The sequence below is a fragment of the Xylocopa sonorina genome, chromosome 6, assembly GCF_050948175.1.
Source record: "Xylocopa sonorina isolate GNS202 chromosome 6, iyXylSono1_principal, whole genome shotgun sequence".
Classification (NCBI taxonomy): Eukaryota; Metazoa; Arthropoda; class Insecta; order Hymenoptera; family Apidae; genus Xylocopa; species Xylocopa sonorina.
Genome location: NC_135198.1, coordinates 1,372,361 through 1,385,213, shown reverse-complemented (window position 1 = coordinate 1,385,213; position 12,853 = coordinate 1,372,361). Strand labels below are relative to the sequence as shown.

Genomic DNA, 12,853 nt, shown 5'->3' with positions numbered 1-12,853 from the left:
AAGTGTTTAACTGAAATTGCATTTTTTCATTCCTTTTTGTACTTATTTGTGAACAAGCAGTAGAAATTTACAGCACAGAATCTTTTATCACTCTTGTTAATATAAAAGCTAGAAAAGTTGGTAGCAAACTGGTCAGGAATTGGTAAATAACAATCTATAAACTAATAGTATCAGTGGCTATTAATAATATTGCCGAATAGGGTAACGCTATTAGTTTGTAGATTATCGTCCAATAAATAGCAGAAAATCATTAATTATTAAAATTAGTGGTTAATTGATGTGGTGTACGGGACAATCGATTATCAATGCTCCTAATTGATCGATACAAACGATCGATTAAAAATTTACAATGTCGATTCATATTTTACGACATTGTGAAATACAAATACGTTAGATTGGTGTCCGATGTTAAATGTTCCCAAAAACGAAGAAAAAGTAATTTAGGGGGAGATGTACGATTCGATTGGAATAGACACGGGAGTGTGTCAGTTGTTGCGGTCATGTCGAAAAATCGTAATATTTGCGAGCAGGGATGCGAGTCGGGTGGAACAGGGTAAGCGAGAATTAGTAGCGCTCGTGGTGGTAACAGTACGAAGCGAAGGAAGAACAGGACGATGCATAGTAGCTCGGCTGTGGCACGGGGCTTGGGGAGCCGAATGACGTCATGTTGCTAAAGCGACGCGGCAACGCTAAGCGTCTGCGTGGGTCGACGGATGTCTGGGCCAGGATCAATAGCGTGCCAGCAACCAGGTAGTAGGTGTGAGTGTATGTAGGTTTCTGAACGGTGGCAGTCCAGGAGACGAACCTTCCGAGGTAGGACACTTCACGAGTCGAGTACAGTTCCAGTGTCGTACCGGAGAGCGCCATGCCAGTATCACCGCATCACGGAACCCTCGTTGCCTAGGATTATCAGCTTCTCCAGGTAATCATTCATTCTACCTTATCAATTTCAATTGTCGTGTTTTGCGTAGATTAATCTTGGGTAACGACAGCTTCGAACGAAATCCACTGAGAGAGTGTTGTACGGAACGGTGATTCGAAGCCACCACCCACAAGCAAACATCCGAAACATCCGCTTGGATCTGATCGTTCCGACCGCGTAATTATCGCGATTAATCCTCGTTATCCCGGTGTTCTAATATTTTACGAATTGGTTTAATTGGTCCAGCGTAAGAAATCGAATTCCGATGGAAGAATCTCGCGAGAGGAAGCAAGCTCGAGCCGGAACCAGTGAGATCGATAGTAAAATCGGCGAGTAGAGACCGTCTGGTGGGCAATTGGGGGAGTGGGATGCGTAGAGATCAACCGAAAGACTGGAATACGTGCGGTATATTAGATGGAATAGCGAAATGAGGTGGAACTTGTCGTGGGGATTGTGCGTAATACAGATATGGATCTGCCCTTCGCGTTTGCATAAAAGTTGATCGAATTGTTGTTGCAGATTATCATGAAATTAACGACTGACTTGTTACCGCGAACTATCGTTCGCGTTACAGAGATGCCTTCTATTGATATCGAAAAATTAGCCCTTTGCTCATTTCACGCTAGTTGTGCAACTAACTTGAAACGACACGGAAGTGGAAGGAGAAATTACTTTCTGCACGAAAATCGTGGATCAAATGAAACATTACTTTCCGCGGTTTTTTTTTGCTTTTTTTCTTCTTCCTTTTCATCGTGACATTTGCATATCTCAGAATTTAAAGCGGCGTTAAAGAAGCGAAGCGTATTTCGCTTGATTAAAATTAACGCCAGATGGAGGTGTTTAGCTGCGGAAGGGAAGCAATTACTTAAAAACACGTTCGCGTATCGAGGATTTGTTTGATAAAGAAATTTGTTCACTCTCTTGCTTAAGTACTCTCGAGAAACAAGAATACAAACACGTTTCGCGTATACGCACACACACGCATACACATACCGTAGTTGTATACATATACACACACCGGGGCTGACCTAATTCGTACGACGTACCGTTCGCAGCAATCATTTGCCTTTCGTGTATCCTGTTGTCGCTTTCAACTTCTCCCGCGATTTGCGTAATTAAATGGGACGCGCAATACATCGTATTATTCAATCGACCGTCCCATTTATTCTCTCGGAGGTACCAGCACAAACGTGACAATATATTTTAGATAATATCGGACTCGTTTGTTCAACAGACGCGCACGATAGTATTTTAATTAGAAATAGGAGATTTATGGTTTCGCTTCTCCCGCTAACGAAGAAGAGTCCCCACTTGGTTTTGATATTTCTCGCGATGGCTAATTATTAATTAAGCGATTTTATCGGAAAAACTACAAAGTATATATATGTACTTACATATATACATATATTTTTTGTGAATAACAAGTTTTTCTATACTGTTTTCTAATTAAAGGTCTACGACGGTGTTTTCGATTCTATCGTTGTTTCCGTTGCCGATAAGTATCGAACGGTTTAATTTTCCTGATAATAATCACATAGGCGTTGTGCGATTTTATGCGTGTTTGAGCAATGAAAAAACAGCGTTAGCAAGGACAGGAGAGCATGACGGACAAACAGGGTGCCTTAATGTATGGTCACTCACACCCTTCGGTAGAGTAGGTCAGTGTGCGGTCAGACGCTTGCCGAGTAGAATAGATCTGCGCATTACCGGACAGCGTCAAATTCTGCGAATATCAAGCGATTCTTCTCTTTCATTGACCAGCCAAGTTATTTTAAATAGACTGACGGACAATGAACCGGTGACGTACAAAAAATATTTTCAAGAAAACAGTATCGAGAAATAAATGGTTGATAATTGGCAACGAAAAGGGAACGAGCGAGAAACGAATAACGTTCCTTCATATTATGCAAATGAAAATTTACTTTCTAGCTTCGAATAATGTAGTGATAAAGTAATGAAACGTGTAGACAGAGTAGCGCAATTTTTTTTTGTTTCATTGTAATTTACACAACTGATTTCTTTAAATAGTCATCTGTTTCCATTGACTTTGTTTCAAATGGGCGAATCGCTTAGTTCTATTTGCCGCGAGATCATTTTATAATTTTAATCGCACTACAACAAATTATTTAATTTTCTATTATAGGCTGCCGCAATGTGGCCTGGAGTATTGAAGTTGTTGGTGTTACTAACAGTCTTGCTACATCCATCAAGGTATACTTTTTGTACACTCTCTTTGTACTCCTCTCAATAGTTTGCGATTATATCTCTCTTTATCTGTACCATACGTTCCACGTGTTCAAAAACTGTGTTCCACGGAACATTGTTGGTGTTCCGTAAACAATTACTAAGTGTTCTACATAAAAATTGAAATAAATTTTTGTTGTCCTTTATCTAATAGATATCTGTCTTACCATTTATTATAACTAAATACTCAAATTTATTCTAGTGTTCCTAAAAAATTGTCGCGCTTAAATAGTGTTTCGTGATAAGAAAAGTTTGGAAAACGCTGGACTAGAGCAGTGATTTTTTATTACGTTTTTGGGGCGCCGAACACTTTTGCGAGCAATTTTCTTTAGTAGACTTAGTTTATTAGAATTTATCAGAATTGGACAGTTATAATTCGAAATTACTACTTATAGTTACATTATTGGAGTTATAGTTACGTTATTGAAAAAAGGAGATGCTTAAATAAAATTTGTCAGTCTTTCGCAGAACACTTTTGAAATCGTTGCGAAACACCGATTAAGAACTACTGGACTAGAGTAGTATTATCATACTTTCTTCGGTTTTTTGGTATTCAGATAACCATTCGGGTTCTACTGTACAAGTTTCATACGATACGAATTCGATGCAGAAATGTTTACTAACGTGTTTACATATTTGATCGCAGATGTACGCAGCCAAATTTCCGGGAGAAGGAGAAACAAGTGTTAGACAACATTTTAGGACCAGGACGATACGACGCGCGTATCCGGCCCAGCGGAGAAAATGCAACAGGTGAATATATAGATATTCTTTTTTTTACGTCCATTATTCTTTCCAGTCTTCCTTACCGAAATCGACCAATTATATCAACATTGTCATATGAAGTCGGGTGCGATTAAGGAGATAATGAAGTCCGAACTATAGCTTAATAAGCCTTGGACAAAGAATAGTTTGTTCGTCAGTAGCGTGTCGCGACAAGAACTTATAAATGAAAGTTTCTTTTTTTTTTACGATTACAATGGTTGGAACGCTCTCTAGTTGATTCCTCTACGTGAAACAAAGGATTAATCGACGCGCGTTTCAACCGGCATTAAAATGGTCCATGTTCTTCTTCCAGGTCTAGTGTGACTTCTGGTCTAGAAGATTTGAAAAGTTAGAACAAGTGTTTAAAATATTTTCGCGGTATTCCATTGCGATTAAGGAACCTTCTTATATCAAGCTGTCGCAAATTTATTTCGATAAAATTGTTTCAACGAAACTAGTTGATATCTTTGATTCTATTATTACAGTCTTTCAAACTTAATCGAAGCGAATATTACTCTCCGTAACATTTATCGTAAAGGTATCCAGCGTAGTCTATTCTGACATGGAAAATCAATTCGCATGTCTCTCCTTAATATTTAATTTTCTCTTATTTTTCCGAATAGATGCAGAATCTTTCCAACCAATTTCAACCGCAATACTTTAACTGCATTGCGGGCTACTTAGTTTACTCTCGGCTATATTACTTTAACCAAAGATCCATATGTCTTGACAGAAATCAATTTCACAGATTCGTTTGCAACTGTACAACTAACTCGTTCGTTGATTCGCACGATTCTTACCAGTAGTCGTATCTGTGCGAGGCAAGAAAGAAGAAAAAACGAGAGAAGCACGTGAACAGGTGGAAGTAAAGTAGAGGAGTTAAGTTCGATTAACAAGTACCCGCGCAAAAGGCGTGTATTTGATCACGTGGGTAATTTTAAGCTGTAGCGAGTAAAATAGAGTACGCGAACTGTTTTTAAGAGGCAAGAGTGGCAAGGAATTCGAGGCGTGCCGTGCCGAGTCCCTAGCGGATCGGGAAAGAAAATGCGAGTACGATACAAGTTTCGTTGGAACGACCTGGCACCGTCTGCTGTGTATAAACAGTCGAACGAAGTTCCCTAAAATCGCGAGAACGTTCTCTGCTCCGATCTTTATTGACATGCGCTGATTGCTGACTTTTAGAGAAAGCGTATCTGAAATTCTGTTCGTTTCCTCTGAGACGTCCTCACGATGGATGGACGAACGAAACTGTTCGCACAATTGACATGAACGTTTCTTTGTGTACACGTTAAAAATATTTGCACTCTTTTAAAGTAATATAACAGTTGAAACTTTCAGCCGTTGGAGATTATTCGGTGCTTCTTTTCGACACGATTCTCGTATTTTTTTTTTAACACCATTCTTACGTTTCGGTATTATTGGCAATCGACTTCGTGAAGCGCGCGGCCAGGTTTGTGGATGCCTGCAACGCTAGCAGAATCTCAGAACGACGCTCTAGAAAAAGGCAAAGCCAGCATCCTGGACTCTTCAGTGAGGGTAAAATGATATTTAATAATATTCAGCTTTTCCAGGATCTGTTTCGAATCGTTAGACACGTTACGAAATAACGTGAAACGTTCGAATCAATTTTGCTTCCTCCATTGTATTATGTGAGTCTGCGTGAGAGATGGTAGTCTAACTTTTGCCTGTTCGGTGGAACACGATAAGATATTTATTAAGAATTGTCGATATATCGGTTTGGTTGGAAAAATAAATATTATTGCAAGGTAGTCACGCACGGTGGTGATCTTTGCGATATCTCTTTTTAATAGAGATATCGAAACTAGTGGTGATGGGGTGGAGAGTGGGAAGGATGATGGGGGAGAGGTTTCCTTTTTCTTTCTTTTTGCTTCGCGACGCAAGGAAGTGGACGAAAATGTAAACAGGACACTTTTATTCGTACGTCTAACACGCGTACATAATGGTATTCAAAGCAAAGAATTGCTTGTCTCGTTTCTGTTACACCGTTTTTCGTTTCTATTGTATTTATACAAACGTGGCTGTAGTACCGTGTAAAATCCTATGGACGAATTTGCCGCAAGTTTTTTGTCGACGGTTTTTGTCTTCTTATTATTTCTGTTTGTTAACTCGGTACGCTGTGTATAATTTTGATTTAGCATACTGCTTTTAGTTTTCTCTTCTTTTAAAGGGATTAGTATTCAGTCACAAAGGTCTTTACGTAGACTTTTCAAATTGCGAATGTTCGTTGGGAAAGAACCGAGACTTTTAAACATTTTATAAACGTCGATAAACGTTCAAGCGTAAACAACGAATTCGTATAGTGTTTTATAAATATTAGACATTGTTTGCCATTGAAGTAATGCGAGAGAAATTAAAAAACGTAGCGTTGACTTATGTAAAGGAGAATTTTCAAATTTAGTCAAACTAGCCGTATAGTTATCAAATTTACTGAAAACGTGTGAAAATGTTAAAAATTCTGAGTGGTCCCAATCAATAGTTAAACATTGGATTACATTTACTAATAAATAATAAATTAACATGGCGGCGATATCGAACAACCCTTGACCAATTCGAAATGTCGGTCGGAATTTTTGTCACCCGCACAATTTCCGTTTATTAAAATCTTCCAACAGGAATTAATGTTCTGGCACGATACAAACCCGCAAATTAAGTTCGATCAGTCTTAATTATGTACTCCGCACAAATTCCAGCCTCTGCATTTTTGTGTCCTGTGCGAAACATCGCGTGGAGTATTAAACAATGGCATTGAACGCCTCGGAAAATTGGACCACGAATCCCTTTTGTTCGATAGGTCAGAGAAAGTATAGTATATCGTCGATAATTACAGTCAGATAGTTACTTCGTACCGCCTCGAGGTTCATGTTGTCACGAGGGTTTTTTTTTTCCTTTTTTTTCTCCTTTTTTTCTTTCCCCCATTCCCAGATGTACAGTCGCCCTTCCTTTCTTTTTACCATTAGACAGCATATTTACAGAGCAGTTTTTAGGGCACACCAATTTATCACCGCGAACGAGTTTCTAATTAGAACCTGGGAAAGATTCGTTTTAGCTATAGGTAGCCGCGGGACAAACGTTTGCTTATTAACCATTGTTGCACGATCGTTGGTTGGGGCACGTCAGAACGAGAGAAATGAAAAAGTACTGAGACCGATCTATTAAATTTATCAACTAGCAAGTGGAGGCAAGACAGTGATCCTATCTGCAACGCGAGTTCCGTTTTGGACGTATGCTAATGCAATTGTGAAAGAAAGAAGGGGGAAATAATTACACGTTTCTACTACTTAGAAGTATAATATAGTCAGACGCGCAGGGTGTTCGATGGGGTGTGAATAAATATTAACTGGACTTGAAGATGGTTTTGCAAACGAGATTACTCGATTTACTCTCCTCGAGTAAAGATTCAATTCCCGTTTCTCTTTTTTTTTTGTATCGTCAAATTTTGCCTGTTTTTCTGGTTCGACACTTTTTAGCAGAATTAGCCACCGAAAGTGCTGACAAATTCTTTCTTCCATATTTCGCAAGACATCCTGTGGGTTAAACGAAAATCTGTGTCCGTTAATACTAAAAGAATCCCTAATTACCAAGTCTCTCTTTTGGTCTCTGTGCGATGTAACTCGGTTGAAAGAACCCGTCACAGCACTTTGTCCGTAGCCTCCGAACGTTGCTTTTAGACATTTTGTTCTTCCGTTCCTTCTATGATAGCTCTACTCCGTCTAATTTCTCTACTTCTTACAAGAGCACTTTCGTTTCTCTTAACGGCAACGAGGAGACCAGTTTGTGGTAAATTCTCTGTTCCATTTGTGTGTGTGTTTTATTGTTACCAAATACCTATAAAGTGTACCGTATATAACGGACGATTCTTAATCTCGGAAACTGAACGAAATCCAATTATTTCATTTGATTTCATTTGATTTCATTTGATTTCATTTGATTTCATTTGATTTCATTTTATTTGTTCTTCAACGTCTCGACGATTATCGATATCGAACAGAGATGAAATTGGGCGAGTTCACGCGAGGAAGAGGTTCGAAACGAATCGTCTTCCCCAGTTCTGTCCCAATGAACCGAACAGTCCTGAAACAACACGGCCACTCGTCGACTCGCACAAAACCGCTCGAGGAGATCAGCGAATCTTTGCACGTAAAAAGAGAAAAGTAACGTAACCGAATAAATGAATGAAACAAAAAACAAATTATTCCAGTAGAGTATTGTAAGACTCGAAAAAAATTTACTGACTAAAAGGGGGCTCTATTGTTTTTGCCCTTAGATGGGCCGGCCATTGTCCGGGTAAACCTGTTTGTGCGAAGCATTGCGACAATTAGTGACATCAAGATGGTAAGTATACATTAAACCAATCAAAAAATCTTTAAAACGCGGTGCAATGCCATTTCTCTCTTGGCGGGTACTGTTTCCTGATCATTTTTTGTTTTTTTTCTTGTTGCTTGCAATAATAAAAGTAGGCGCAACGTAGGTTTTAGAGCCTCGGTAATTAATTTAATATTGATAAAAGAAAAGAGAAAAGAATGGAAAGAAAAGGCAAGAAGAAAAGAAGAAATTTTCGAACAGGGCCTCAGCACCAATGAGAACGACAACAGCAACAATGGCAACAGGCTAGCATTTTGCCCCTTCTCCGTTTTACCATTCATTATCGTACCAACGCCATTCGTCTCTTGCCAGTTACACCAGAATCGATACAGATTTTTACGGAAACGTTTTAACTCCCAACGAATCGAATTCCATTTAATGCGAATTGTCAATTGATTTTCGTTCAATTAATTCTGGCCAACGTTTGAGTTAATAATTTGACATTAGAAAATTAGAGGTTATTAGAGAAATTAAATGTTAACCATAGGACGCATCTCCGATTAGTTCGATTTTTACATATGTTATTAAGATTGTTATTTGAAGAAAGTTTAGTGTTCGAGATATTTGCAAGAAATTTTAAAAATAAAAAAAAATGTATTTGGTATGTAAAAGTATCACGTTATAAGTTAGTAAATCTGCTTATTCATATAAATGAGTGCATATCTCTTTTTTTTTTCGTACATGAAAAGAGCAAAAAACGACGTGGGTCGGTACTTTGTATAGCAGGTTTTACTTTGACTAGAGAAAAGCATAACGAAATATAATTTAGCCAACTGATTTTTTTTTCTAGTAAAAGTTGATCGAGAAATGATTTTTATCAATAAAATAATGTTGTACTTAGAAACAACTTTACTCCTAATCTAAATTTAATGAAAGTTTTTTGCGAATATCCAGAGCAGTGATCTCGGCAACGCGTGGAAAAATCAAACTGTTGAAACAGTTCAAGCAATTCCGTTAGAATGAATTACAAATTGAATGTTTTTTTCGAAATGGCAAGGCATACTCTATACGATTTTGGACATCGTTGTTCGCTTTTCTAAATTCGATCGTAGACACTAATTAAAAGGTCTATCTGTTTCCATCGATCTCGTCTAAAATTTTGTTAACCATCCGCCCCCTCGCCCACCCGATACACCCCCCACCCCATTTTTATCATTTAACTATTATAGATATTATTACATGTCCGTTATTTCTTTCATCTGTGTACACACGATTCCCCATAATTTAGAATTACCAATTTTACACGAGCCAATTAGCATCTCCAGCATAGATACAGGCATGTGGCATTTTAGTTTCTATGTTCACGTATGTACATACACGTTTATACGCTAAATAGGAGCACAGACGTTGCAGACCGAGGAAGGAAACGAGAAAGGGAAAGAGAAAAGAGAAAAGACAAAGAGAGAATGAAGGGGAAGGACAGGAAAGCAAAGGAGATAAAAGAGTGAAACGGTGGGAAAATGAAAGGATTATTGACAGAGTCTTCGTGTCATAGGTTTCCTCCAATTTCTCATCTTCGTTCTGATAGTTTCTCATAGTGCTCGATAACTGTTTACACGTTCTCCCACGTTGATTGCGTTCATCACGTGCTAATGAAACAGATAACGAATTGGAAACGTCCGTTTTACTTGTTCTACCTTTTCAAGGTGTCAGACTCGATGTGAGTATAGACGATCCAGTTATTTTTTTCTGATTTGGATTTTCACGGGAGACGCTGCCGATCTCCCGTCTGCTGGTCTGCGTTAGGTGAAATTACACGTTCTTATGTAGTTTCGTGCCGTACAGTAGATGCATACGGCTATCATCGCGGATTTATGCGTAGCTGCGATGTCTCGACTTTTTCTGCATGCATTTTGTGCCAGCTACATTCTCTAGAGCGAATGATTAAGGACAAGTATACCTAATCGACTGAAAATAATCTGTACACCGACCCATTTCTGAATACACACTGAATCGAAATTATTTCTCTGAATGTCAATTGGTCAATTAACAGTTGATCAATTGACATTCGATAAAAATATTTTTGATTCACTGTGTCGTTCAAAGTATTGACCGGATAAAGACGACTGGTAACGCATTTTTTTATTGCTACATGGTTTCTCGATAAGATGCGCCGAAAGAATGATACCGGCTTCAATTGGAAAGCTAAATTTACGATTTATATCTTTTCGAATTGAAATATTCAAATTGTTTGTTATATGTTCAAAGGAAGATATGTCTATTACGAGGTTTCGATAACGAGGCAAACTAATCAAAACGCGTTAGATCGCGCGAAACGCATTCTTAACGAGAGAACAGTGGCATACACGCAACTTTCGCGTAGCGAGGATAGCAAACGCCCAAAACTGACCGCAGATAAAACGTGTCCGGCGTCTTGTCCTGGTTCATGTAGGGCGGAATGGTACGCAAACACTCTGTATGGCTCAGGACGATACGCCTGGCTCGTTCAGCCAACAATTAAATAATAAATAAATTGTTGATGAAAATGCATCGATATCGGAATTATCAAATATCAATAACACTATACTTTACAATTCCATCAAGTAATTGAAAATGATAGTACCGTAGTTAAGTTCAGTATTGGGTATGGAAATAACTTTTAATTGTTTTCCAATTAAATGGCATGCAATGGTATCGCTTGCATCCTTTCTAACTTTTCGATGGGTGGATTTGAAAAGTGTAACAAGAGTTTTCTTTCGAGTGTAAACAACAAGTATTCGCATCGCACCGATAATTCGTTGGAGTTCGTTCGAAAAAAGCAGTATTTGCGAGAAGTTTTTTTCCACTGCTATCTTTTTAAGTAGTAAAGTGCTACAGGAATGTGGCGTTTGCTTGTGAGTGTTCGCAACGATCATGCTCCATCGTAGTTAACTTGCAGATATTGGTTTGAATGCTTGGAAAATAGTAATTTTGTTGTCAACGACAAAGAACGCGATGGTTCCCCCTCAAAAGTTCTAAAATGAGGAACTTTAGGAATTGCTTGATATCGATCCAAGTCAGACACTTCAAGAATTGTCCGCATATAGATTCACCTCGTTGGAAAACGCCTGGGGATACGCTGGGAATCGTTTTCTACAGAAAAAATGAATAAAACTTATTCCTATACCCAATACATATACATATATATGTACGTGATATAAAAAAAAGGAATAGAGCAAATTGAGAAATATCGATTTCTTTTTCACTTAACATATATTATTTTCTTGTTCAATGGCGCAAAGTAATAGCGGATAATTACTTTGTGTAAGTCACACACGAGATATATTTAACTTGGAATAATAAAAAAGATAACATGCATTATACGTATGCTTGTTCAATATATACGAACGTCTAAATCGAAATCAAATGATTTTATCTATTCGATGGTAATTGTACCACAGCTTCGATTAATCTATTTCTGGTTAAACCACGTCTTTAACACTTGGAATCCGGACCTCGGGTCCCCGGAGACCCGAGAATATAAATTTTCAAAAATAATTCTTTCAATATCTTTTTACGGTAATTGAAATTTCACGTATTTGCCAGAGAATCATATTTAGAATGAAAAACTTACAACAAAAATGTACCTTAATTTAAAACATAGAAATCATCGGGCTGTGCAGCACTGAGAATCTTCGGGCATTAATGTACGTTAATTGCATTTCCAACTCGTGCGAATCAAACTAAATTAGAATTAACTGAACCGACTGATTGAATTTTATTTTTTTTTTACATTTTTTCTTTCATCCATATATTAATCTCCAAAAAAATTCATTTTCATTTCGATGTGAAATTAAGTATTTTATATTTCGACTAGAAACCATTTCTACACTATTGTTGTATAAATAAGTATCCTTATTCGATATTTGTTTATTTCTTTCTTGGGTAGTAAATATTGTAACCAGAGACCGATTTTAAATGTCTGGAACCCAGATTTGCATTCGAAACGTGAAGTTAGTGAGGTCCGTATTCGAAGTGTTAAGAATCTATAAAGGTTGTATGTTTTAAATGTATATGAGTAAAGTTCGAAGCAACTTGTTCGCCAAGTAACACAAAGATCGCAATAGTCCCTTCTTTTTAATTATTTCCTCTTTCGTTCGTGGTGTCTTCTAGTACGTATCTTTTCTGCCCCATTTTCCATCCAATGGTTTCTCGTTTTTTTATAACTATGCGTTATACCGTTTCACTGGTACACCTTTCGATTTATTAATTTGATGTACATCTATTTCCTGAAATATGAACCGTTCATTCGAAGTAAAACAGAATCGTAATCGGTTACGAGTTACAGCAACCCCTCCTTTAACGCGATTAATTCCTTCTGCATAATATGGAAATCGCGCTAGAAGAAACTGAAATTTAACCTGGTACAAACCAGGCGAACCTATTCATTGTCAGGTAAATTTAGAGCGTTTTGCCCTGAGCGTCAAGATTTTACTTGAAATTTATACTTATTCCCTGGCAAAATACGAGATATCTCGTAGTTGGCAGTGAGTGGGTTAATTCGTATCGTGTTATATGGAAACCGCGCTATAAGAAACCCAAAAGTAAGTAAAACGTAAA

At 37.8% G+C, this 12,853-nt stretch overlaps 1 protein-coding gene across 1 annotated transcript in view; it reads left to right on the top strand.

Annotated features, from left to right (window-relative positions):
- The first annotated feature begins 764 nt into the window (after positions 1-764).
- Positions 765-12,853, top strand: part of Gluclalpha (glycine receptor alpha 1) — a 34,718-nt gene continuing 22,629 nt past the window's right edge. Inside the window, 4 exon segments of the mRNA XM_076896057.1 lie at positions 765-922; positions 3,066-3,133; positions 3,813-3,919; positions 8,217-8,284. Coding sequence (XP_076752172.1) covers positions 3,075-3,133; positions 3,813-3,919; positions 8,217-8,284 — 234 coding nt within the window. The 5' untranslated portion in view covers positions 765-922; positions 3,066-3,074.